The sequence below is a fragment of the Sciurus vulgaris genome (genome assembly GCF_902686455.1).
Source record: "Sciurus vulgaris genome assembly, chromosome: 16".
Taxonomy (NCBI): domain Eukaryota; kingdom Metazoa; phylum Chordata; class Mammalia; order Rodentia; family Sciuridae; genus Sciurus; species Sciurus vulgaris.
Genome location: NC_136477.1, coordinates 20,079,003 through 20,106,234, shown reverse-complemented (window position 1 = coordinate 20,106,234; position 27,232 = coordinate 20,079,003). Strand labels below are relative to the sequence as shown.

General features: G+C 55.9%; 1 protein-coding gene across 14 annotated transcripts; it reads left to right on the top strand.

The window, feature by feature from the left end:
- Positions 1-27,232, top strand: PTH1R (parathyroid hormone 1 receptor). 14 transcript variants are annotated; one of them, XM_079115400.1, is made up of 16 exons: positions 1-156; positions 4,710-4,829; positions 10,508-10,572; positions 15,100-15,202; positions 17,179-17,313; positions 18,863-18,973; positions 19,083-19,234; positions 19,360-19,454; positions 19,636-19,831; positions 20,214-20,367; positions 22,102-22,162; positions 22,505-22,571; positions 22,846-22,940; positions 23,534-23,675; positions 23,765-23,806; positions 24,270-27,232. In XM_079115400.1, the coding sequence occupies exons 1-16, from the start codon at positions 96-98 to the stop codon at positions 24,654-24,656; spliced, it is 1,986 nt and encodes a 661-aa protein (XP_078971526.1). In that variant the 5' UTR covers positions 1-95; the 3' UTR covers positions 24,657-27,232. The 14 variants fall into 14 exon arrangements, with proteins under 14 accessions (XP_078971526.1, XP_078971533.1, XP_078971535.1 ...); XM_079115407.1 differs by having other exon boundaries at positions 19,083-19,201; positions 24,270-27,229; XM_079115406.1 differs by lacking the exon at positions 1-156 and adding an exon at positions 3,495-3,655.

The window sequence follows — 27,232 nt, the reverse complement described above, 5'->3', positions numbered from 1 at the left end:
AAAGCTCTGACTCAGACCTTTTCCTATCCCCAACAGCTACATCCTCGCTCAAGCTTGGACCTGAGAAGCCGCTTGAGAGGGTCCATGGTCTCCCCATGGCCAACCTGAGTCTGCTCTGCAGCTTCAGGCCTGATTTGGAAGGCCTGCAGACTCCAGGTAAGTGGGGACCAAGGGAGCCCTGGGGACCTGAGAGCAGCTAAGAGAAACGAGGTTGGGGTTCCCCACAGGGGGAACATTTGCACACCTGTGTCAAGCCATGGAGCAGACAAGGTCTGCTCTCTGGATGCGTGTCTGCAGGTCTGGTATTGTGACAGTGGGGGCCATGACCATGAGATCAGAGAGGAAGCCTATACCTCCGGCCACTTTGGGAGTGCTCCCTGACTCAGACAGAGCCTGCTGCTCCCTGTGCCCCATCCTCCCTCCTTTTGCTTCCCAGACAGGTGGGAAAGCTAGGCCCCTGCTGTAAGGGGAGGGGGCTGCCATCCAGCTGCTATGCAAGCCTCCAGTGACTCCGCCGAGTGGGGGGTGTTTATGAGCAGCCGAAATGGCTGTAAAAGTGGCACCTCGCTTTACTTATGGCCTGGCCATCCCCTCCCCTACTGGCCCCTTGCCTTGAAAAGCTTCCAGAGGGGCCTGGAACCCGAGAGAGGTCTGGGGTTGAGGCCTGGGTGAAGGCTCAGTCTGGGGTCAGGGTTCAGCCAAGGGTTAGAGATCAGACTGGGATAAGGATTTAGTCTGAGGTCAGGGTTCATCATGGGGGTAAAGCCCAATCTGAGAGCAAAGCTAATCTTAGGATACAAGTGACTTTGGGGCTAGGGTTGGGATGAAGGTTCAGAAGCCTGTGATGTCTCAGAAGCAGATGTGGACCTTTTGTCTCAGAGAGCTCCCAGCCCCAGACAAGGGGTTTTCTGAGGCAGTGAGGCCAGGCTTCAGCCCTCAGAGAGCTGAGACTGTCTTTCCTGTTCAAGTCTGGTGCCCACCCTGGCCCCAGGTCTGTATACCTTGGCCAGAGCCTTACTCACAGTGGCGGCTGCAGAGGCCTGTCAGCCTGGGGCTGCTGTACTAGCAAGGGGTGGAGCAAAAATCCAGCCCCTGCTCTAGTTCTGAGTGCCAGTAGCTGCCATGGCTCCTCCTGCTAGGCCCCAGCTTAGGGATCAGTGAAAGGGACTCAGACCCACTCCCCAGTCCTAGCCAGGCCTTTCCACACCTCATTGAAACTGACCTGAAACTAACCAGAAACTGACCCCAGGGCCCCTGTCAAAGAGGGTAAGGTTGGCTCTGCCAGGTGCTGGGGTACTACCAGTTAATGTGTGACACCCCCACCCCCATGGTGGCAGTTTAACCAGAGGCCTGGGGGTGAATTAGTGGATCAGCGGTCCCACACACAGCTGTGGAATGTTCAGCAGGGAACTCTGGGGTAAGGCTCATGAGTTAAGGCTAGGGAAATGTCCTTTAAGACTTGGTGCCCATCATACACCTTTCTGTAAGTCTGTCCACAGCCCACCCAGGCCCTCCCAAGCGCAAACATTATTTGTTTCCAAGTCTCGAGCTTTCTGGTATTAGATGTGAGAAGGACTCTGCCCCATCAACCCCTAGGTTTACCTCTTGACCTTTCTGATTCCTCCACGAATGTTCTTCTCTCATCATTAAGGCAGAGGCAGCAGGAGGTCAGTGGTCATAAACCCATGAAACTCAGAGTCATTCAGAAGGGGCATAAAGCTGAGACCATGGAAACATAACTCTGAAGAATCAGAGTGTTTTTTGAGTGTCCACTCTGGACACCTGGACCTTGGTTCTCATTCCCAGGGAGCCCCCACACCAAAGGAGGCAGACATGAAACCACAGTTCCCCAGTACTGGAGGATATGGGGACACAAGGAGAGAGGGGCGAGTAGGATCCTGGCAGAAGAAACAGTAAGGACAAAGGTGGATGAGCGTAGGGAGAAGGCCAGAAGTCCAGAGGACAGTACCTGCTGGGGAGAGTCATCTTTGGAGGAAAATGTCTCAAACAGTAGAGTCCTTGAATGCCAGAACAAGACATTCTAGGGCACTAGTACAGAAAAGGGTTGCAGCCATAGAGATGTCTTGGAAGACAACTTGAGCTTGATCCTGAAGAGGTGTGGCTGGATTCTAGCAGCCTGAGGGCTTGGGCTGTAGGGCTCCTTTACCTGGAGTGGAGGGGCCATCCCTGAAATGGAGAGCAGGCTTGAGGGCTCCCAAGAGCTCATTTCCACAGAATAGGAAATGGAGAGCCCCTGACATACTTTCATTAAAAAGATAAAAGTGCCCTTCAAATCAGCTGGTGCCCTCCCTGATTTAACAGATGAGGAAACTGAGGTCCATACAACAGGACACACAGCTGGTAAATGGGCAAGAGCAGGTTGCCACTTATTTTCCAGGGCACCATATTTACCTTAGCTTCCTCCTGACATCCCCAGTCCCTTCCTCTGCCTGACTTTCCCCCGGCCTGGTACCTAAAGAGGTGGTAGGCTTGGTGTTCAAGGTCCCCTCCTCTTAAAACTCTGGCGTCCCTTTCTGACTACAACACACAGCCCCGCCTCCGTCTGGCCCCAGTCCCTTCGTACTCCTTCCAGCCTTCCCCTCAAGTCGAGGGTCCCCAGAGGGTAGCAAGCATTTGGGGGTGGGTGGGGGAAGGGAAGGGAAATCTGAGGGTGGGTGTCGGAACGAATCTCAGGTTTTGCAGCCTCAAGCCACCCGGGTTGGGGCCAGGCGAGGAGATGAAGAGGCCCAGCCAGAGGCAGAATGGGTCAGAGACTTGAAGAGGGCAGAAGAGGCACCCGGCAGGGAGGGAGCGGGACACTAGGCTCGAGACCCCGGCAGCGACGGGGGCGGGCCTAGGAACCGGCAGACCTACAGACCAGGAATGGGACTTAGGATGGGGAGAGGTGGGCGAGGCAAGGGCGGGGCGGGACCGGAGGGCGTCGGCGGCCAAGCGAGGCTCAGGGCTGGCCGCCGAGCAGCCTCCCCAGGGTCCCCGACCCAGCCAGAACCAGAGCCCGCGGGCGCACAGATAGCGCCGCGGCCCGAGGCGCGCGGAGTACCGGGCGGCCTCCCCAGGGAACCTCTGGTGAAGAGGGCCTGCTTTGGGGCTGAGGGTCCCTATCATCAGCCTGGGCCGGGCGATCGGGGTGGGGTGGGAAAATGTGCTTTCCCGAAGGACAGAATGAAGCGGCCGCAGCGTCCCGGGCCGGGTTCTCAGGCCCTGATGTCAGAGCTGCCCAGACCCTGTCCCCCACCTCCCCCACAACGGTCATCCCGCCGCTGTACGACCCGGGGTCTGGCCTCCGGAGAAATGCCCCGGGGCAGAGGGCAGCGGGCTCCGCTCGGCCCCTCCGTACACCGCTTTGGAGGCGATGGAAGGGGTGGGGGAGGAGGCCCGCGGAGGGCGCGGGGGAGGGAAGAGGCGCCCGGGCCGCGAGGGAGGGGGAGCGGCAGACGCCGAGGCGAGGGACGCGCGGCGGGCGGCGGCTCCGAACAGCGGCTGGGCGGGGGGCGCTGGAGGCCAGTTCGGCCAGGGGGATCCCGAGAGCTCCATGAAGTCCCCCCGGGGCCGCGGACGGGGCGCTGGCTTAGGGAGGCTGTCGGGGGAGCCCCGACACCCATGGCAAGGCGGGGGCCGTGGCGGCGCGCTCGGAGTAAGTCGGGGCCGGGGGCCGGAGCCCAGGGGTGGAGGCCGGAGTTGGGCCGGGATGATTCCCGGGCTGGCCAGGCGGCCGGGCTGCTCTGTCTCGGAGTCGGTCGGCGGCGCCTCTTCGGAGCCCGATGGAGCCGCCAGCCTCGCGCCGCTCAGCTCGGTGGCTTTTTTGGAAACTTGCAAATGTTTTCGTAGAGAAAGAGGGGGAGGGGAGAGAGCGAGCGAGGGAGTGACCGAAACCGAGCTTGGGGCCGCTGGAAGAACGGAGGCCAAGGCCGGGGGAGCTGGAGACGGACTGACAGACAGGCTGACAGAGCGTCGGGGCCGCAGGCGCGCTCTTGCCGCGCGGGCGCAGGCGGGACTCGGACAGAGGATGGGGCGGGGGTGCGCGAGGCGGCGGGCCGGGGATGAGGATCTGAGGGGGCCGAGGGACCCAGGGGCCGGGAGCTGGCGCTCAGAACACCGAAGGGTTCAGTGTCGTTGCAAACTTGGGATCGCGTCCCCTAGCTGCACGCCCCGCGCGGCTCAAAACTCGGCCCCTGCCCCGCCCCAAATCCCCTACTGCGGACCGCCGCGGAGCTAAAAATAACAGCCCTGTTCGCCCCCCGCAGACCGCGACCCCGACCCCTCCCCCGCCCCTCCCCCATTGGGCGTGGGGCGAAGCCACAGCTCCCAGTTTCCCCAAAGGGGAAAAAAAGGAAAGAAAGAAAGAAAGAAAGAAAGAAAAGGCGGCGCGGGAGGGGGGCGAGGGGCGGGCCGGGGGCGGGGGGCCCGGCCATATGGATGTGATTTCTCCGCTCCGAGGCAGACGGGCCGCTCCGCAGCGCTCGGCGCCCGCCCGCCGCCCGCCGCCCGCCGGCCTCGGGCTGCCTCCTCCCTCCCTCCCTCCCTCCCTCCCTCTCTCCTTTGCGCTCGCTCACTCGCTCGCCCTCGGCGCATGGGCCCCGCGCCGGGCCCCGGGGCCTCGGGCCGCCCGGACGCCGGGGTCCCCTAGGCCGGGACGTGGGCGGGGCGGCCCGGCCTGACGCTGCTCTGCACCCCCCAACCACCACCAGGGCCCGCGGCGGCTGCCCCGAGGGACGCGGCCCTAGGCGGTGGCGATGGGGGCCGCCCGGATCGCACCCGGCCTGGCGCTGCTGCTCTGCTGCCCGGTGCTCAGCTCCGCATACGCACTGGTAAGTCCCTTGCTAGCCGCACTCCAGGACAGGAGTCTGGGAGTTGCTCTGGTGTCGCTGGGGAGGGTCTATGGCACAGAGACTTGGGTACTCCCAGTCGCCTGAACTTTGGATGGGGCCTGCCTCTGACCCAGGATCCTGGGTTCCTGCTCTCTCCGGAATGTCTGGACTGTGGGTTCCAGATGCCTGACGCCTCCCTATTTCTGAAGCCAGCGTTTAGGGTCCCAGGTCTGGAAATTTGTGGTTGGGGTTTCCCTATCCTCTCTGATGAGCATAGGGCTTCGGTTATCTTCCTGGAAGGTGACAGTGTGATCCAGCAAGAAGCTCCTGTGATCAGGGCTTTGACTCTGTCTGTGGAGTCCCACAGACTGCTTTGGGGGCCTGTTTCCTGCAAATTTTGCATGCAACCCCGGGCACAAAGCTGTGGGTCTGAGGTCAGAATCACCCAGGCAGGGGGTAGGATTTAGGGCCCCCCTCGAGCTCTCACTGTCCCACACTTACATACATGCACAAACACATGTCCAGCTCTACCCAGAGTGGAAGCTTTTGCTGAGGAAGGTGGGTGTGGTGTGGCATGGAGGTCCCCTGAAAGAGACTGACTTCACCATACACTCCTGCAGGAGAAATGTGCTTGTTGGGGATTCTGATAAGTGAGGAGACCCCTGAGAAAACTCTACATTCCCCTGAGAGTGAAGACCAGAAGACCACATGATAGAGCCAGCTAGAGAGAGAGAGTGGTAGAGAGACAGACAGACAAAGATGGGTGGTGATGAGAGCTTCCAAATGCAGGGGGGTGGACAGACCCAGAACAGCAGACACAAATATGGAGAGACAGGCCCAGCACAGAGCCCTCCCAGGACATTAAAGGGGATCACCACCTCATCCCTGGACCAAGGTCTGGGGCCATTTCCTGGGGAGTGGAAATTCAGATCCCACAGGAGCCCTATCCTGGTAGATAGGAATGGGCTCATTCCTGAGATGACTGTAGGCCTGTGTGCCTGACTTTAAGGTCCCTGCTGCCCACTCCAGCCAGCCCCCATCCCTGCCCAGATCCGGGCATTGCTTTCTCTTAGAAGCTGGAAGGCAGGCAGTCTTTCTGAACAGCAACAGCTCCCTACATAGGACAGACCATCTTGCAGGAGCTCTGAAATTCCTCCAACTCTGCCTGATGCCTGTGTGACCTTACGCTATCCTTCTCCACACCTCAGTTGCCCCATCTGTAAAAAGAGAGCATGAAAGAAACATTTGCCTAGCATTGCCCTAATCTGAGGTGGCCCTCAGCACCCCCCATTTACTGTTGCCTATGTCCTCACAAATCTGGTTCTGGCAGACCTTCAAAGCCAAAGGCTTTGCCCCATGCAAGGATTTGTAGATTGGGAAACTAAGGTTTGGAGGGACTGAGCACCCCGGGCAGAGGTTCTCCAAGCACTGGCATATGCCAAGGGACAGAGCCATTTCCCCACCCTCCCCTCAGTGAACTCTGAGTGTGCACCTATACGTGCACAGGGTTGACGGGGTAATGAGCTTAGGTGTCCTGAGAGTACACCTGTGCATTGGATGGAGCAGGGCCCTATAGGACTGTAAACATGGTCTTTCTGTGAGTCTATGGAATTGTGTGTATCTGAATTCAGTGGCTGAAGCCATGGCTCTGCACATGACTTGCAGAAGCACAGTTGTGTGTACATCTGTGTGCATCATGAATACATGTGCACCCAGGTCTACTACTGTTTTCTTACTTGTGTTTAATAAGTGCTTCTGTACTTTCTACTTGTCAGACGCTATTCTAAGCACTTTACACATATTAGCTACTTTAATCTTCCCAACAACTCTCTAAGGAAAATACTATCCGATTTTTTAACTGACCAAATTACACAACCACTGTGATGACTATTTATCTCATGCTAACTAAGTGCTAAGCCTTGTGCCTCTATATGTGTGGTGATAAGGGTCCCCAGGGCCCCATACTGCTCTGTTGGAAAGCTAAGGTATATGCAAAGAATTTTCCTGGCTTTGCTGGACAGGGCACATGCCTGTAATCCCAGCATCTTGGGAGGCTTGAGGCAGGAGGATTACAAGCTCAAGGCCAGCTTGGCAACTTGGTGAGACCCTGTCTCAAAATTTTAAAAAAGGCTGGGGATATATCTCAGTGCTACAAAAAAGAAAAGAAAAAAAAAAAAAAAAAAAACCCTGGCTTAGACCTGTCCCAAGGCTAAGGATAAGATAGAAGGGATGCCTATGGGAGTCTGTCTAAGATAAGGTTAGGGCATGAGTTTGCTGGACCTACCCTGGGTTCAGAGCTTGGGTTTAAAAACCAGAGATGCAGCCTACGCCCCTCCACCAATGCCCTGTGGCCTCCCTGAACTCAACCGGAGCCAACAAGAGGCTGGCATCCGGCCAGCTCCCTCTCCTGCGCCTGGAGGCTACTGTTCCATCCAGATTTATCCTGGCTCCCACCAAGCCCACCCACCTCAGTGTCACCAGACCTGTATGCTACCTGCCCAGCCAGCAGCAAGGTCAGGCCCACTTTTCCAGTGACCTTGGTTAAGGGGCCAAAGAGTCTCCAATCGGGAGAATACTGACCACAGCCAGACTCGGTTGGTTCATCTTGTTCCTTACAGGGGAGAGTAGCTGGGAGGCAGGGGGTTGGGAGGAATGAAGTTTAGAGGAAGGGATGGCCCCACAAATTGTGAAAAGAAAGCAAAGGTTGATCTTGTCCTTGGGGATGCCTCATCGTAAGGACACTCTCAGCACACATGGATGCAGAGAAGAAACAGCAGTGGGAGAGGCAGCATGGGGTCAGGTTTATGTATGAGATGTGACTCCAGGTAGGTAGAACACAGGAGGGACTGGTGTGGCCTCACAGCCTGCAAATGCAGTATTCTTCCTAGCCTGCTCAAGAGTTCGTTCTGAAGGTGCTTGCTCTCAGACAGGAAGGAACCAACGTGTATTGAGCAATGACTATCCCCAGATTCTGAGCTAAAAACAGTCATATATTTTTCTCACTCCATCCATTCACCCAGCCATTTTACGGAAGAGAACACTGAACTTTACTAGTGGGTCTGGCTAAAGTGGTATTTGAACCCAGGGTTTGACTTCTGCACTGAGCTCCTTCCTACAAAGCAGGGTGAGAGCGACTCCTCACAGGAGATCTTCACTCCTGCCAGGAACAGCTAATGGATTTTCTTTCTTTTTCTTCCTTTATTATTTTAAAAAGTATTTTTAGTTGTAGATGGACACAATACCTGTATTTCGTTTATTTAGTTTTTTTTATGTGGTGCTAGGGATTGAACCCAGTGCCTCACACGTGCTAGGCAAGCACTCTGCCACTGAGTCACAACCCCAGCCTTTTTTTTTTTTTTTATGAAATCTTTCTGTTATTTTACTTTTAAAACATTAAGACATGCATATGTTCTTTCTTATTATACAGATTAAACAGGAATCCTCCTTAATCACTCCCAAGCCCCATTACCCCTTCTACGAAACTCATTTTTTAACAGTGGGTGGGTGGGGGAGTCCTCCATACCTCTTGCCCTGTGCTTTCAAACGATACCTCTTGTGTACATATTAAGGAGAGAGCTTTGTCCTGTTATTTTCTGTTTGTTGATTGTTTTAAATAAATGGTATCCATTTTTAGATAGGGCTCTGTCACATGCATTTTTCTACTTTAAGGTGTATCTTGGAGAGCTTCAGAAACGTAAATCTTTTTAAATGCTACAAGGTTTTCCAAAATGCAACATTCATTATGCAGTGCCTAGGACTGTTCATTTAGATGGATTCTCCATAGTAGTTCTGTGTACTTGTGCAACCATGTGTCTGTGTGCATGTGAGCTTGTGCATGTGTGCAAAAGAGAGAGAGAAAGAGAGAAAGGTTCCAGTCCATGGTAGAGAAGCTCCTTGAAATGCCCTCTTGGGTCCCTATGTGACTATTTCCCAGTAGTATATTTCTAGATATCCTACTGTCTTTGCTGAGTCTGAGAACATGCACATTTTTAATCCTAATGGGCATGGCCCTCGGAAAAGCTTGTCCCAGTTTATACTCACCAAGTCAGAATGCGAAGGCCCTCTTCCTGCACCCTCTTCCTCAGGAGGGTCCTTTTGCTTTACCTCTGCAATTTATTTATTTTTTATTTTTCCCCCTCAGGATAGAAATCAAACACAGACAACAAAGAGAGGGTTAATATGAATGATTTATTGCATTGAGTTATATAACAAGGTGGTTACCCTGTAGGCAGGGCAGCCTCACCTCTGCATTGTGATAGGTAAAAAGTGGTATGTCTTGTCATTTTAATTTACTGATTACCAGTGATTTTTGAACTCTACGCTGGTTTATTATTCATCTTCTTGGAGAGCTTGCTCAGAGCCATTACCCATCTTTCTATGGGTTATTTATCCTGTTTGTATTGATTTGTTGGAGCTTTTTATATCACCTGCCCTTAAACATATCCTCTGCCTCCCTGCCCCCCAGCTCCCAGAACTGCCTGTGGACAGAGCGGTAGGAGGGGGCCGAGCCCTCCCGGGAACTTGGGTTTTCTTCGGAATGTTTTAATGAGGCATCAAGCGGCCTCCCCCAGATTCCTGTTGTGGGCCTTCTGGGGACACTCCCTGGTCCAGCTACCACATCAGGAAAGCAGCTATTTTAGAGAGAACCCCCCCCCCAAAATATAAAAAGGTAGGGTGGGATTTTTGCAGAAATTGTCTGCAGAATACGGGGTGACCAAGAGAGGACGCAAAGTTTTGCTTAGGTCCGCAAAGACATTGGTGACTTCCTGACCTTTACAAGTCCCAACTCTGGGGCTAGCCTCATGCCCAGAGTAAGACCTGGTGGGATCCCTTCTGGCAGCTAGGCTAGAGGTAGGCCAGGCCATACCATCCTTCTGAGCCTTGGTTCCCCTGGCCAGGTAGAGGCTGCCTGTGAAGATGCACCATGTCCTAGCAGCCAGCTCCACCATCCCAGGCTCCATTCTGCTGCCTGCCCCCAAAGGCGGCCACGCTGGCTGCCTAGGATAAGAGGCGTCACAGGGCCTCCCCCCAACCCCTCCCAGCCCCAAACACAGGCAGCCTGTTCAGGAAGGCCTGGAAAGGGGGAGGAAAAGTCAGCACTTGTCAGCGGTGGCGGGACGAGGAGTCCGTCCCAGCCTGCTTGGGCCAGCCAGACAGACAGAGGGCAGCGAAGGAGCTGTCCCTAGCCAGCTGGCATGGGAAGCATGGAGGGGTGCCAGCACGGGTCCCACTAGTGGACCTGGAGGAGGGGTGCAGGAAGGCCACAAGGTCACCAGAGGATCTCCTGTTAGCCAAGGTTTTCTCCTTCTGATTGCTGGAGTCATTAACCTCCTCACCATTAACAGTAGCACCCAACTCTCCTCTGTCTAATCGGAGTCCACCGCCACTGCTGAATTACCTCTGTGGGCTCTGCAGAGAGAGGCCGGCTTGCAGCAAAGGATGCAATCCAGAAGGACTCTGGAAAGATCATACTGTGGCTGGTGCCAGGGGACCCAGGGGGCTGGGTATTTCCTCCTTTCTTTTCCTTCCTCCAGGGCTGCTGCTTCAGTGTGAAGTGCACCCTTTCTCCATTCCTGACCCTCCTCTTTCGGACCGTTCTCTTGGCCTCAGCGTCCCCTTTCGTAAAATGCGATGTGGCGGAAGGTAACAGAGATGTGAGTCTATGTTTCCATCTCCAGGGGCAGTGGCAGGTGCCACCAGGCAGAGAAGCCACATCCTACACCAGGCAGATCTTTTTCCAAGGGTGATCAAGGAAGCAAAGCACGCTCTCGCAGGGCGGGGGCGGGCAGGCTAATTCAGGTAAGCGGATGGATGACAGGACCCAAGAAGTTATCCTGAGGAGAACATCAGGCAATAGAAGACGCCCCTTGCCCAGAGGCAGCCATGTCACAGCTGAAGAAGAGTCCCCTTTATTTCCTCCTTCATTTGTGTTTGGAAGAGGAGAATGATAGCATGCTTGGATAGCAAACTTGTAGAATTTAGCGGGCTGAGAGGAAGTGAGAAGAGCGGCCCTCATTTGGATGATGGTGTGAACTGCACTCTAACTCACAATCACCAGCCTTGACGTACCGCCCCACTGCCTTTACCTCCACCCCCTCTGCCACCAACACTGCCATCCCCCGCTCTGATGCCATCCTAGTGGGGTCTCCCTGTGAGCTGAGTTAGAAGGAACAGTTTGCCCATGGGTACAGAAGAGGGGTGAGGCTGGGTAATAGGGGAGACGATAGTGAGCACCTGGCTTTTTTCCTCCTCTGGGCTTCTAAACTCAGGAAGAGACAAAACACACCCAAGTCCCTTGACCACATGTGCTCCGTTGCTTGGACTGCAGCTTTGTGTTTGTAAATAACGTACCAACTTCCAGCCCCCACCTGTACCCTGCCTGAAGCCTCACAAACACCTGGCTGTCTCCCACCCTTTTCTGCCGGCTAGGCAGAAGGTTGGGTCACATCACCCCAACCTGTTCCCAAACTTTGTATATGCACATGCGCACACAGAAAGGCTGACTGAAGAAGGCACACTACAGTGGGGGACGTTGAAGCTCAGCCTCTCCCCTAATCCAAGACCACAGAGGCAGTAGGGGAGATGCAGGACACCTGGTGCCAGCGCTGAGTGGCCCCATCAGTGGTGAGTGTGGACTGAGTGACCCCTGGTCAAGACCCAGCCCCCAGTCCCTCAGTCCTTGTCCCTGAGATCCAAGATGTGCAGACTCTGGATCTGAGAGGATACAAGTCTGAGTCCTCCACACCCTGGAGCTGAGCCAGCCAGCACTCTTCCAGGGGGAGGGGTTACTGGTAGGGGAAGGGAGCAGCAGGCCAGGGAATGCCAGACAGGGCGGAGACTCACTGCTGTCAGCATTTTCCTCCTCACCCCAAGTGACAAGGCTACCTCAGCTAGGACGAGGCAGAGGAGGCACCCTCTTACCCCCGAGGTCAAGCCTGGGGGCGCTGGCAGTGATCTTCAATATCAGTAAGTGCAGGGGGATCCAGAAAAGCAGGGAATTACTGGGATGTCCTTGAACCTCCAAAAGCTAGGTGCACCTTTTAGCAGAATTTCTGATATTCCATGACACCTGTTCTCCCTGAGGTCTTACAACCCATCTACCTGTTACTGTGGCCCCATAGACTCAGTCGCCCACACATTCACACCCACTACCCAGGGTCCCTGGTCTAGAGGCAACCATGTCACTTGGAGGGATGACTTGATGGTGCTGCCGGTAACAGTAGCAAGAATAGCAACCAGCTTTCTCAAGCCCTGCCCCTGCCCAGGCTTCCTGCAGTACCTCATCTAATCCTCACAACTGCCCTATGATTATCCTGAACTTACAGGAAAACGAGGCATGGGGGTTAAGCAGCTTTGCCAAAAGCACACAGCTTGATGGAGGAGATGGGATTTGAGCTCCAGTGCTGGGGGCAGAATCTCCTCAGATTCTGAGGGTGCAGCTGGAAAGAGGAGGGGGTGTGGGGGGGACAAGCTAGGCATGGAACTGTGCTCCAGGGCACCTGCTGTGAAGCCCCCTTCCACTCCCTGAGAAAATGCTTCCTTGACGTGCGTTGTTGCCACAGGGGCAGCTCTGCCGTGATTGGGTAAAAGAGAAATGGGTCCTAAAGCTCAAAGAGGCCAGGGGCAGGGCTACCATCCCTGTGGGTGGATGAAGGAGTTTAGGGGCCATAGGGTGTTAAAGTGCACACCCTTCCCTCTCCTGGACACAAGACTCTTGAAAGGGGCTATGTGGCCTCCTGGCCATGGAGAGGGTGGAGCCAGTAGCGGCAGGTGGAGGTTGAACAGACCCCTTGAATCTTCAAGAGGGTGCGTTGATCAGTTATGGTCATCCGTCTGCCAAACTGTTGGCCAAGTTTCACCCCATGATTGATTTTCCCTCGGTTAGGTCAGGTTACAGATATGTAACCCCCAGTCACATCAGTGGGCTAGTCACTTTGGTGAGAGGCTGGTGTGTCAGCAAGTCTTGAAGGACTGATGGGAGCTTTGGTCAGCCACTCAGGTGTTCCATAAACTGGAAAACCATGGTGCATTCTCTGCTTGTCTCCGTGGACAGAAGAAGAAGGGGGAGTAGAGAGATGGATGTGGGAAGGGAATAAGGACAAGAGGATGGCAGAAGTGGAATGGACAGCAGGTGTGGCAGGAAGTAATGTTTTAGCACTGGTGGTGATGAGGTAGATGGTGGTCATGGTAGAAGTGGTAGTGACAGTGCTGGTGGCAATGGTGACGCCAGCTGATGTACTGATGGTGGTAGTGGAGGCTATATTAATGGTAGTAGAAGTATTTGTGGTGGTAATGGTGCTGCCAGTGGTGTTGGTGGTGGTGGTGATGGGAAGGGTGGTTATTGATGGAGATATTATTAGGAATGATGAAAATGGTAGCAAATGAGTACTGTAATAAGGATCAGAACTTTCAGCAGCCTGAATTCTCAGTGTCAGAGGCACAAGGAGAGTTTCAGGTCAGTCTCAAACCCCCTGGATCCTGGCAAGTCCCATCATCTTGCCCCAGTCTGTTCAACCATAACTGTAGTGGGCAGGGTGGGGAGGATAGAGAAGTTGTGGGACCAGCAGCCAGCACGGGGGAATCTGCTCCAGCCCTGCCTGGAGGCCCATGACCATTGGGTCCACATGAGATCTGAGTGTCCCCTTCAAACTCCTGAGACATGGAGAAAGGAGACATGAATATTAAAGAACAGTGCACACGTGGACCTTGCATGTTTCAGACACTTCAGACCACTCCCAAATTCACATGCTGGACAATCCCCACGTGAGAACTCACAAAAATGAGGCGCACACCGACCTGATAGCATGTGTGCGGCCACTTACATGCGCACGCGCAAAGATGCACACGCTCCTGCACTAAGTGAAACCAGCAGAGGCCGAGCCCCGTGGAGCCAATTGGAGACTCCTTGGCCTGGAAGCTCTCGCTGCTGCCGCCAAGAGACGCGGTCAATTAACTTCTCCCTGCAGCCGGGCTCCCTGACCCGGCCCGCCGCCCCCATCCGCTGGGCCCGCCCCTTCCAAGTCCCTTTCCCGACCCGCCTCCTTCCTTCCCCGGCTCCTGGTTCTCCCGCCCGCACAGCTCCGATCACACGGAAGGACCAGCCCGCCATGGCCGGTCTGAGGGGCTGCAGCTCTGCCGGTTGAGGGTCTAACAGGCTGAGTTTATGCTTGTAGAGTGTGAGGGGACGTAGCTTTTTTTTGGGGGGTGGGGGGCTCTCAGGAGCCATGGCCCTGTCCTGATGCCCTCTGGACTGAGGGGACTCGTCCCAAACTTGGAACCGGGATGTCCAAGGCCTTCATGACCCCATCTCGGGGGCAGTGGTCTCAAGGGATGCACTAACCCCTGTGAGTCACGCTCATGGGAATGCTGGGCTGCTCCTGGACTGGATGCTGTGCTCACCCTCTGAATCCCTTCCTCCCAAGTCAGAGAGCAGAGGCTCAGACCCTCCACCAGCCACCTGCCCAGGTGCAACCCACCCTACTCCCATGGTGTTCCCTTTTCCTTCCTTAAAATCATGCCAGTGAATCTCTGTGGTGTGCAAGTGGAGGGAAGGGAAAGAAAAACATTCCAGAAGAGAGGACAGCAACAGCAACGTCCTGCGTCCATCTTAAAACACAGGGACAGCCTGATGAAGGGAGCTTCTGCTGGGATGAAGGGGACTCACATGCAATGTGGCAGTCCCACACGGGCCACTTGCCAACAATTCCTCCATCCTCTCCCTCTTGAGCCCCTAAGCTGGGATGGGGAAGGCTCTCAGCCTTCACTGGGGAAAGCAGGACTAAGTGGGATGCTGGGCCAGCATGGAAACTGGTGACTCCCAAGGTCTCCCAGGGCCCCAGGACTTGAGGGAATCCAAGCTGGGATTGTCTCACTAGAGTGCACACTCCTTATCCAGCCCCCACTCCCTGTCCAGGCCCCAGCAGGCAGCCAGGTCCTGTGAGGATCCATATCGGGACATTCCATCCATTCCTGTGCTCCCAGGGGAATGGATTGGACAGAATGTCAGTGGACGCAGCCTGCAGGGTTACTGGTGGACAGGCAGGGGACAACTCTCACCCTTTCCCTCTGATGGGGCAAGCCCCAGCCCTCAGAACCACAGTTTCCCATCTGTAAAATGAAAGCTACATAAGGCAGATTTCCCGCAAGTGCCAGGCTTTCCATGTTCCTTCTAGAGTGAGGACCTTTGGAAAGGGGGACCCTCTGGACGGTGGGATGGCCCTGGACCTGCTGCTGCCCAGCAGTGCTGTCTGTCTGACTTTTGGCTTGGCAGGTGGACGCGGATGATGTCTTCACCAAGGAGGAACAGATATTCCTGCTGCACCGTGCCCAGGCTCAGTGTGACAAGCTGCTCAAGGAAGTCCTGCGGACTGCAGGTGGGGACGGGGCTGCATGAAGATGGGGGCCAAGGGTGCAGAGGAGGTGACAGAGTTGAAGGCGTTGGGCAAGGGTGAGCCCAGTAAAGGGGGCCACAATGGAATGGGCCAGACCTCAATAAGTTAGCAAGCTTGGGATCCTCAGGTTGTCGGAAGTCCTGAGCTGCAGTCCCTGTGCGGCCCTGCCTGCCCTTAGAGCTGCGGGCATCCTTGCCCCGCACACGTTCTCTCAAAGGAAGGGGTAAAAAGAGCCTTTGGCAGGATGGACCCAGAATTTCATGGACCTCCTCTTTCAAGTTGTGGTAGGGTATTGTGAGGGCATTCAAAGGACGGATTTTCCCCAGTGGGCTTCAGTTCGCTCAGGTGAGCCAGGATCAGCGCTCTGGCTGAAGTGCCAGTGCCCAGTAGGGTGGCTGGGATGCTCCTTGAAGGGAAGCAGTCCAAGCCAAGTCCAGAAGGATGGGTAGTTCTTTGAAAGAGGCCACCTGGGCAGAGAGCAAGACAGAGGGCTCCAGGGTGGGGAGAACCAAGGGTCCATGGGGTGAAATGGGAAGGGGATGGAAGGATAGGGGTGAGTATCTGTGACTCAGTCAGCAAAGGTCATCGCATGGGGAGAGGGGGTCTGATCTGGGTAGGGAAGGCTGCCTTCTACCCACACAGCATCTCTGTGAACCCTTGCCATGAGAAGCAGGGGCATTGCCTAATTTCAGTTCCTGGACCCTCTCAAGCAGGTCTCCTTCCCTGCCTGCTTCCTTGAGCCCATTTCCTGAAGGCAGAGATGGGCCTCACTGGCACTCATCCAAGCCTTTGATGTCTGTCTGGTGACTCTCATCAACCTGAGGAGGCCCAGACCTGGAGTGTCTGACCTACCAGAGCAGCTTTCTCCCCAGGGCTGGCCCTTAGGCTGCCAGAAGGACAATACTGATACACACCCAGGACACAGCACACGGCGACACACTGTAGCACACAGACCTGGTCCACACTCATAGAGAGTCACAGGGTCTCTGCAGTCACAGCCTCGCCTACACTGGCCCCACCAATGGTACCAGTCATATCTAGGTCTGGGGCAGGTGAGCCCCCTCACTCTGGTGAGCCTCCACCTTCTTTCTAGTTGTGGATGCCTGGGTTGGTTGACTTTCTAAGACCCTTTCCCATCTACCATGGGGCCTCTTTATTTCTACCCTCCCCCATACTGCTCCCCCATCTCACCCCAGCTCCCTATCTTTGTTGCACAAGAGTGGAGGCAGCTCTCATTCATCCAGGGTTCTATGTGGAAGGGCCAGGGGGCCCTGACTTAGTCTGTAGTTGAAGGCACACAAGTCAGATAATGAGGAGGACTTTGCATTTAGGAAGAGACACCTCTGTTATCTCTCCAGTGGAGAGAAAGGCCAGGGCTCGACTCAGGTGGCATCTCCAGGGTTACCTGTGAAAGCTGCAAACTCCTCATTCAAATATCCTAGGGCAGAGCATGGGGAAGGTGGACTTGTCTGTCCACTCCTGACAAATTTGCTAATGTCCTCCTCAAATACCAGCCTCCTCCCCTGCCCAGCACTCTGCCCTGACTTTGGACTTTATTTTCCCCAAGCGCAGGGCTCTCCCTCTACCCTCCCAGGTGGGTGAAGGGTGCGTTGCGCTGGCAGTGTTCTACTTTTACCATGCGCCCCCTGGTGGCCCCTTTGCTCCTGGGTGGCTCTGGCTCCTGCCTGCCTTTAATTCCTGGGTAGGAGGTTACCACCTCTGCTCTGTGTGATCCCCACGTGGCATCTGAACCTTTGTTGACCAGCTCTGTGTCCTGATTTCTTCTCCACCTGAAAAATACTTTGCAGTTTGTGAAGGATTTCCTTGCCCTTGTCTCAGATCTCCCAAGAATTTGATGTCAGTAGCCTAGGGAGGGCAATGGGCGAGTCTGAGGCAGAGGGTACCCAAGTCTACTGTTGGAGCACAGTTAACAGCTGTAATGAACCTGATTTCTCCAGCCAACATAATGGAATCAGACAAGGGATGGACATCTGCATCCACATCAGGGAAGCCCAGGAAAGAGAAGGCATCTGGGAAGCTCTACCCTGAGTCCAAAGAGGACAAGGAGGTGGCCACTGGCAGCAGGCGCCGAGGTACGTCTGTGCTCCCATGCATCTTTCTGGCATGGCTTGGACTCACCTGCCCTGCTGCTCTGCCCCCACCATGTGAGTTCATGTGGAAAGTAAGAGGCCCAGCTCCCTCCCCAGGAAAACAGGGCAGAGACTGGGTAGAGATGGCCCAGGGGGGCATCATGAGGAGTGGGCAGGTGAGCTGGAGGGACTGGGACCCAGGGAGATGTACATGGCAAAGGACTCACACAACAAGAGTGGTTGCACCCAAGGAGTGAAAGAGAGAAGGTAGAGAATCCCAAGAGAGCAGGGAGAGAGACAGAAAGTCACAGAGGGGACCAGAAGTCATGAACTAAAGCGCTGGGACTCTGTGTGACAGATACAGGCAGACACATACTGGGGAGGGCCAGAAAAACAGAGCAAGAGTAGAACAGCCTCCGAGGGGTGGGGCAGAGACAGTGTGAGAAGGAGGGGAGAAAAGAAAGGAGGGAGGGAGAAGCAGGGCTGTGTAGTCCCTCAGGGAGGTGAGGAGAGACAAGCACAGAGCCCAGGCTGTGGCCACAAGGCCGGTTAGAACCGGCCGGGTGGGCAGTGGATTCCAGATGGGCCACATCTGGGAGCCTGTGGTCACCCTGTGGCTCCCCTGGGACCAGAGGGAATTGTGGGCCTGGCTGGGTGGGGCTGGGAATATGGCGCCCAGGACAGAGAGCCTTTCACCAAGTTGGGCGGGTCCAGCCATCAAGGCATCCTTCCAGGGAGGCTAGAGAGTCCTGTGGTTGGAGCTCTACAGAGGCAGAGAAGGAGGCTGTGAACTGGGTGTGGAATGTGGAAGATCCACAGGCTGGGGACCCTCCAAGGTCACTTAGCATCTCAGCAGTGAGGTCAAGACTCCAAAATGGGATGTCACCCTGCTTTGAATCTCACCATTACTACTTAGATTTGGGGGATCATGGCCCCTACATGTGGTGTGGGAATCTCATAGCAGACACTCAGGGTAGACCTAGATGGTGGTGGAAGCATAGATGGATATGGTCAACCCCAACTTCCCAACAAGAAAATGGAAATGAAGAGAGTGGAGTCACCTGCATGAGGTCAGTAACACTTTGGAAGTTTAGCTGGCACTAGAAACCAGACCTCCTTCCTTCTGTTCATGGACCCTGGCAAAAAGGAGCCTCCCAGCTGAGGGAAAGTTAGTCTGAGAACTTCCCTTCATCAGGAACACGTGAAATGTGGGGCCAAAAGCAGAGGCTGACTTGGGGCTGAGGGGGTGGCAAAGTTCTGTGTCATATGACCTCAGCCATTCACCCATTTCTCTTGGCCTTTTCCAGACCATCTGGAAAATGGGGCCAGTGCCAGCACCTGCATCAAAGGGGCTGTAGTAAATTCTGAGGCCAGGTGAGTTCAGGGCACAGAAGAAGAAAAGGCACAATATATTCTCTCCAGAATGCTCCAAGTCTGAAGTTTCCAGTTCTGGGGCACACTTGTCCCTGTGGTAACCAACAGCCATAGATGTGTGTATCTCCTTGGGTTTTCACCTTCATGTTCCCTACCCTGTTTGTCTCTCTGGGTACAGGACGCCCCTGCCTGCCTGAGTGGGACTACATCGTATGCTGGCCCCTGGGGGCACCAGGTGAGGTGGTGGCTGTGCCTTGTCCTGACTACATTTATGACTTCAATCACAAAGGTAAGGCTGGCCAGAATGGGATGTGAACCACAGGGACAGCAGGGCTTGCAGCTCAGAGCTTCATTGGCTTTAGACCTCTGCCTGCCCTGACCTTTTCACGACCCCACAGGCCATGCCTACCGGCGCTGCGACCGAAATGGCAGCTGGGAAGTGGTGCCTGGGCACAATCGAACATGGGCCAACTATAGCGAGTGCCTCAAGTTCATGACCAATGAGACTCGAGAACGGGTGCGAACCTTCCCCCTGACCAACCTGACCCTAGTAAGGCCGCCCCGGCCCCTCTGGTGACCCCTGACCTCGCCCTGACGCCTGACCTTGACTCCTCCAGCAACTTTTACCCTGCCGCTTACCCTGAGCCCCCTTTCTCCGTCTCCCCACCGGCACAGGAGGTATTCGACCGCCTGGGCATGATCTACACCGTGGGCTACTCCATGTCCCTGGCCTCCCTCACCGTGGCTGTGCTCATCCTGGCGTACTTTAGGTGGGCGGGGCGACGGCGAGGGCGTGGTCCAGGGCGGGGCTGGGCTTGCGAGTCCACCTCCCTTATCCCTTTCATTGCACCCCTCCGCTGTGGGATGCCCTACCTGCCACGCACAGCCCAGCTTTCTCCCACCGCCGTGCATCCCTGTGCCCCTACCCACCGTGATGTCGCACGCCCGCAGGCGGCTGCACTGCACACGCAACTACATCCACATGCACATGTTCCTGTCCTTCATGCTGCGCGCTGCGAGCATCTTCGTCAAGGACGCTGTGCTCTACTCTGGCTTCACGCTCGACGAGGCCGAGCGCCTCACTGAGGAAGAGCTGCACATCATCGCCCAGGCGCCCCCGCCGCCCGCCGCCGCGGCCGTCGGCTACGTGAGTGCCCCTTGTGGCCCACGCCTGCACCGCCACTGACTTCGTGGGAACCCGCCCTGCCCAGCCCTTGCCTGCCTGTCTCCTGCTGCCACCCCTAGCACTGGGCCACTCAAACCCACTTCGCAGGGACCCGCACCACTCAGCTCCGCTTCCAGCCGTATTGCCAAGGACTTCAGAGTGTCCCCCACACTCTGGCTTGGCCCAGGACCCCAGTCACTCCACCTTGCCACCTTTACCCCAGCTGGAGCCTGCCTCTTCCTGGCTTGCTTGGCTGTATCACTTGTCCCACCCACCAGCCCTGCTCCTGCTCTCCCCTCCCAAGCCCCAGCCCAGCCCTCACTTCCCTGATGCAGGGTCTGGCTAATACCAGCTGGTCTCCTAGGCGGGCTGCCGGGTGGCTGTGACCTTCTTCCTTTACTTCCTGGCCACCAACTACTACTGGATTCTGGTGGAGGGGCTGTACCTGCACAGCCTTATCTTCATGGCCTTCTTCTCAGAGAAGAAGTACCTGTGGGGCTTCACAGTCTTCGGCTGGGGTACGCAGGGCAGGCCAGGGATGGTGGGCAGGGTGAGAGGGCACCACCCAGGGTAAGGCACCCACACAGCATGTCCTGTCCCTGATGTGGGCAGTAGGTGGGAGGCCTACCCACCCATCTGTGACTGACATCATTCCAGGCTCAGGGAATAGGACTGGGCAGGGGTCAGGGTTTATCTGGCGTTAGCTCACCTTGGATCAGATTTACCTGGGGTTGAGGCTCAGCCCAGGAGACGAGGAAGGGGAACTCACAAGTCAAGATGCAGCTTGTAGCCAAGTGTGGTGGCTCAGTTCTGTAATCCCAGCTACTCCAGAAGCTGAGGCAGAAGAAGTGCAAGTTCCAGACCAGCCTGGGCAATACAGCAAAACCTTATCTCAAAATAAAATAAAAAAGGGCTGTGGATGTTGCTCAGTGGCAGAGCGTTTATTTGCCTCATGTGCACAAGACCCAAGGTCCAATCTCCAGTACTGGGGGATAAAAAAAAAGATTCAGCTTGGGATCAGAGTGGGATCTTGGATCAGAGGTTAGCATGGGGCTAGAGTTGGAGTCTCGAGCCTCCTTCAACCCTGAGGCCAGTGGTCAGGGCCAGCATCTGTTACCCTGCCAATTCTCTCACCAGGAGGTGGGGTCCATGATCCAGAGCCACAGACCCAACAGCTGAGCATCACCTGGGCTTCAACAGCCCCTGTACAAAACAAGACTGAGTGAGACTCTGCACTCCTTCCAGCCCCCCGCCGGCTCTGGGATCCAGTTACCGATAATTATCCATTATTGTTGGCAGCTCCAGAGCTTGGCTGGGCTCCGGGGCGACTGGCCAGACTGCAGAGGGGTGGGCCGGGTGGCTGGAGCCCTCCCCACACTCAGCACCCAGAGGCTCTCAGGTCAATAGCCACAGTCTCCCTGCTCCTTGGCACAAGTCCTGCCCCTGACCTCACCATGGTAAGCCCCTGAGCTAGGGAGACCTGGGTCTGGTCCCAGGAACTGAAACAGGCTTTGAGGCTAGGAGGTATCTAGGTGAGCTGGAAATACCTGGATTAAGGAGCACACAGAACCCTGAAACCTAGAAATGTCACAGCTTTTTCTTATTATAAACCCAGGTCATATCCTGTCCCTTCAAGTGTGCGCTAGGCCTAGAATCAAGTTGGGGGAGGAGGGACCAGCCTTCTTGTCCTGAGGCAAAGTTCACTCAGAGGTTTCTTGTGTCATCTGAGCTAACCCAGACCAGAACATCTGAAGGCTGTCCTATGGCCTCTGCCTAGCCTGGCTGTCAACCCTCAGCCCATCCATCCTCATCCATAAGGGCTAGGACCTTTCAAACCAGGTTGAGAGGGTCAGGAGTTCTGTCCCAGGTTTGGACAGAAAAATGTTGGTCACAGTCTCCCTCCCCATGGGACCTCTGAGCCTAGAGCTATGTGCTTCAGGGGATGGGAGAGAAGAATGGGCTGGACATGCATTAGCTGTGATACCTTGTTATTTCACCATGTGCCCATCAGGCTTGTATAAGTACATGTAGGAGACTCAGAACCAAGATGAGGCAGAAGGCTGAACTGGGTCCTGAGGACGGGAGCCCCAAGTGGAGCCTGTTAGGACAGCAAGTGCTAGAGTGTGGCTGCGTCATCAAGCAGCCTTTGTGCCTAGGATGAGGGGTCAAGACAGTGAGGAAGTAAGCTGGGGGTCATCAGGGCTGAGGGTCCCATCCGCAGCCCTCACACAGTGCCCCCTCTGTGCCCACAGGTTTGCCCGCTGTCTTCGTGGCTGTGTGGGTTGGTGTCAGAGCTACCCTGGCCAACACTGGGTAGGTTCGGCTGGATAAGGGGATCAGGGGTACTGACACAGGCCAGGAAACACCCCTGGTTCCCTCCTCCTCTGCAAAACATACAAGGAGGCCTCCTGAACCCTGACCCTAAGTGGGCCCAGCTTTAGTTCTCAGTCCAGCTTCCAGCCAGGAACCCCCCAGGCTCATAAGAGGTTACTTCCAAAGAGACCTGTAAAAGTGGCCTCAGGTCTGGTCATATGCAATACCCCTGTCCTATGTCCTTGACAGTTGATATCAGAGCAAGTCAACCCTGAGGCCTCTGTGGGCAGGTTGAGAATGGGTGCAGGAGAGGCTGGGGGCTAATGCCTCAACCTTCCCCAGGTGCTGGGACTTGAGCTCTGGACACAAGAAGTGGATCATCCAGGTGCCCATCCTGGCCTCCGTTGTGGTGAGCAGGGATGGGTGGTATTATGGGCACAGGCCCCAGTGACCAGCTCCTGACAGGGACATATGGAGGCTTCCTTGGACTCAGAGAACTGAGACCCAGAGGCCTGAGCACCAGCTGATCCCAACTCCAGTCCAGATGGGAAAACTAAGGGCCCGAAGAGCCACCTACAGATGCAGTGGCAGAGCAGAACCTGTGGCAGGGCCGTGGGTCTGAGAGTCCTCGCCCCACCCTACTAGGGTGCAGTCTCCGGATGCAACCTCCCTCCCTCCCACAGCTCAACTTCATCCTCTTCATCAACATCATCCGGGTACTTGCCACAAAGTTGCGGGAGACCAATGCTGGCCGGTGTGACACACGGCAACAATACCGGTGAGCCTCGCCACCACATGGGGTGGAGTTTGGGGTCCACTTACACAAGGCAAGTCAGCAGCCTCATGAAGGAGCCTGTTTCAAGGAAAGGATCCAGCTCCTGACCCCCTGTGCCACCCCAGGCCCTGGCCTGCCTGGCAGTGGTGGGTCCTGCCTTGCCAGACCCCACTTGGTAGCAAGCCCTGCACTAGAGCTGGGGTCTGTGAGCTCAGACAAACCCAGATCTCCCATTAAAGAGTAGGTTGCAGGGAGCCTGGGGGACCAGTGGGCAGTGGTTGGCCCCAAGAGGGCAGCAGCGTAGTTGAAGCCTGGGGTGAAGAATGGACTGGGGGTGGGGGCAAGTGCATGCCAGCAGAGGGACCAGCAGGTGCAAAGGGTCCAGGAACAGGGACTCTAGGACACCTTTCAGAACCAAGGAGCCCTACTAACACTGCGTCCTGGCAGTAGCCATCCCCAGTGAATTATGTTGTCCTCCCACAGTGGCCAGAGACTTGGGCCCCTTGGCAGCTTCTGGGGCCTGACTGGCAGGGTGGGGGTGGCAGTGCTTGCTGAGGGGTGGGAGCGTGACCTGACCTTCCTGGCCCTCCTGCCAGGAAGCTGCTCAAGTCCACCCTGGTGCTCATGCCACTCTTCGGCGTGCACTACACCGTCTTCATGGCCTTGCCTTACACGGAGGTCTCAGGGACACTCTGGCAAATCCAGATGCACTACGAGATGCTCTTCAACTCCTTCCAGGTGTGCAGCCCTGCCCAAGGCCCATGGGGGAGGAAGGTGACGTGGTGGGGGAGGGAGGTGGCCCTGATCCCACACTCTTCTCTCCACAGGGATTTTTTGTCGCCATCATATACTGTTTCTGCAATGGTGAGGTAAGCTGCAGGCAGCACTGGGGCAGGGTGGGGAGAGGGGCTTCCTCCAGTCTTGTCCCTCCATTCTTCCGTGCTGTTCTTCATTTGCTCCTCTAAGAGCCTCCCTAAGGACATTCTGAAGGCAGAGAGGTCTTTTCAAGTGATTCAGGCTCGGAATATGCTAGAATTTGTGGGTTCTTGGATTTCTGCTGCAGCCAAATGTCTTCCCAGCCCCACGGGTGAATTCTCTGTAACAGAAGGGCACAGTCACGTTTGGGGCCATTTGATCCTTGTAGACTCTGGGTATGCCAGTCGTCTGAAGTCAAGCACCGTGTTCTGAGGATGGTGGGATTTGACTTGGCCTTGGAATTTTCCAGTAGTCCCTTGTTCATTCAATGCTGGTGGGTGTTACAGAGGCAGGGACTGGGGGATATGTGTCAGAGGGCTTAAGGGCACACCTAACTGACACCTTTACTGCCCAAAGGTACAGGCTGAGATCAAGAAATCTTGGAGCCGCTGGACACTGGCACTGGACTTCAAGCGCAAGGCACGCAGTGGGAGCAGCAGCTACAGCTATGGCCCAATGGTGTCTCACACAAGTGTGACCAATGTAGGTCCCCGCACAGGACTCGGTTTGCCCCTCAGCCCCCGCCTGCTACCTGCCGCCACCACCAATGGCCACTCCCAGCTGCCTGGCCATGCCAAGCCAGGGGCCCCAGTCCTTGAGACCCTCGATACCACACCAACTGCCACGGCTGCTCCCAAGGAGGATGGATTCCTCAATGGCTTCTGCTCAGGCCTGGACGAGGAGGCCTCTGGGCCTGAGCGGCCACCCCCACTGCTACAGGAAGAGTGGGAGACAGTCATGTGACTGGACACCAGGGCTTGGACCTGTGGACATGGGTGGATGGACAGACGGACCAAGAGAACACGGATGGTTGCCCATTCAGGGCTGGGCCAGGAGGAAAATGGGGGTAAAAAGGAAAAAAGAAAAAAAAAAAAAAAAAAAAAAGGAAAAGGAAAAGGAAGAAGAGGTGTGTGGCTTCCTGTGGCCTGAAGCTAGGGTTCACTCCAAGGAGGGAAGGGCCAGGAGCCAGGGGGAGTACAAGGGGAGCTCACCCCAGGAGAAGGGGACAAGCAAGGAGCCCCAAATGGTCCTCGGGTCTCATCATCTCAGAAGGAGGAAGGACCTGAGGACACTGCTCTCAAGGCCCAGAAAGGCTCAAGTTTGCAAGAGCCACACAGCACAGAGTAGACCTGTGTAAGAATGGGGGCTGAGCCTTCCCCTGTCATTGTTGCCACTTCAGCCGCTCATCCTACTTGTACCCCGGCACCTCCAGTCCAACTCCTCTGCCTGCAGACTACTAGTCATTGTCCCTCCACCTCCAGGGTAGACAGCAGATCCCTCAGATCCTTGGTCACACCTTCAAGCCTGAGGCCCTGCCTCTATATGAATCTTTCCTGGCTTTCTGGAGGCCATTCAGGGATCCCCGCCATACGTGACCCCCAGCCCCTACACTGGAACTGACATGCTTCCAGCAACCAGACAGAGGTCACAGGAGGAATGCCAGGGCCAGCAAGTGAGAAGTGCACTGGGGACTGGGGAGTCAGGAGTCAGAGCCCAGAGGGCAGGGTGGGGTGCAGTCCTGCAAGGCTAGATGCATCTACCCACTACGCATCCAAAATAGTCACTAAGTATCCCCACCTGACACCACCCACCACCTCATCTGCTCCCTGGACCCTGCCCACTCCTGCCTCACACCTTGCTTTTTATCCATGGACCTAGCATCCAAGAGTGTTCTCGTCTCCCAGAGCCTGACACCCATCCACTGGGGGCTAGGTGAGGAGTCACGTGGTGGTGGGTGGTATGGACATACGTTGAGCAACCTCAGGCTCAGCCCTCCTGCCTCAATGGCAGGCAGGGCAAACAACCACAGGCCTAAAATATCCATGAGACTCTATAAGGTGCGATCTTCTTGGAATGATAGGAGAGAGGCATGGACCAGGTTCTGAGGGGCCACTGAGCCAGGCTGAGCATCAAGTACTCCTGCAGATACTGGGAGCCACTGGAAGTTCTAGGGGGAGAACAACAAAGTCTGAAACACAGTTTAGAATCCCCATTCCAATGGGGAGGCCAGAGGAGGCTGCACAGGGGTCAGAGGAGGGGTAGCCTGGTAGGAGGCAGGTGGCTGGTGGCCAGGTGAAGAGATGGTGATGGACTTCATCAGGATGGACTCTGGGTAAGGTTGTTCTTCCTCTTTGGACTAAATGCCCCATCTCAGGCTTGGGGTCCCTGGAGCAGGGCCAGTCCTCCCATATGGAGTTGGATACCTACCATATCCAGTTGGCTCCCCCTCCTCAGGATATCTGCCCCAAGGACAGGGCCAGGTCTGCCCCTTCAGATGGGACACCATTCTCCCCTGACTGGATGTCCAGACGGGACTGGACCTCTCACAACAGTCCCAGATTCTGGGCCAGGCCTCCTACCTTGGGCTGGGAGCCCCTGGGGCCTGGCTGGCCTTTACTCAGAGAGGCCTCTGAGCCCCACTTAGTCTGTCCAGGTGTTGGCAGAGAAGTGGGAGCCCTCGGCAGGCCTGGCACACCATCAGGATCCTGTTTGCCTTGAGCAGTGGCTGGAGCCAGGTGGTCACTTCTCCCTTCAAGGCCCCACAGCTCAGCCAAGCCACAAGGAACACGTAAACACCAGCAGAGCCGAGTGGTAGGCAGGCAGGGAGGAGGTTACAGAGACCCTCACACCTCAGCCCCTTGGTACAGTGTCTGGGACCTCACAGATTTCTCTGGACTCCAAATCTGCCCAGAGAGGTGGCCAGTCCAGCTCTCACCTGTCTTGGGCATGTGGACAGCCCTGCTCTTCTCTGGCCCATCTCCCCCTGCTCAGGTCAAGAGAAGGATCCCTGAAGGCCCTAGAAGGAAAGCACCTTCAGGGGATCCCTGGGTAGCCCTGGACACATACCCAGCCTCAAGGGGGTACTGAGGGAGTTCATGGTTCTCAGTTCAGAATGCGGTCTTGGGGATCCAGAGACATCAAAAGAGGGGTCTGCCCATCCTCACACTTGCAAGCCCATCAGAACAAGGCCTGAGAAGGGCCCCGTCCAGCCTAGAGGGCACAGTGTGATAGTCCATGCTCTTCAGTCCTCACCTGGGGAGTTGAACAGAGGGACCGGAGAGGAGAAGAGGGCTGAGTTCTCTGGAGGTTTAGGAGAGACATGCCCTGGGGCTCTGAGAGGATCCTGGCTCTGCTCTAGGTATTTAGAAGAGAGGTCAGCATTGCGCACAGAGGTACACGCTGCAATCCCAGCTGCTTGGGAGACCAAGGCAGGAGGATTGCAAGTTTGAGACCAGCCTCAGCAACTTAGCAAGGCCCTATCTCAAAGTTAAAAGAAAGGGATGGGGGAGATTGGAGAGATAGCTCAGTAGTAAAGCACC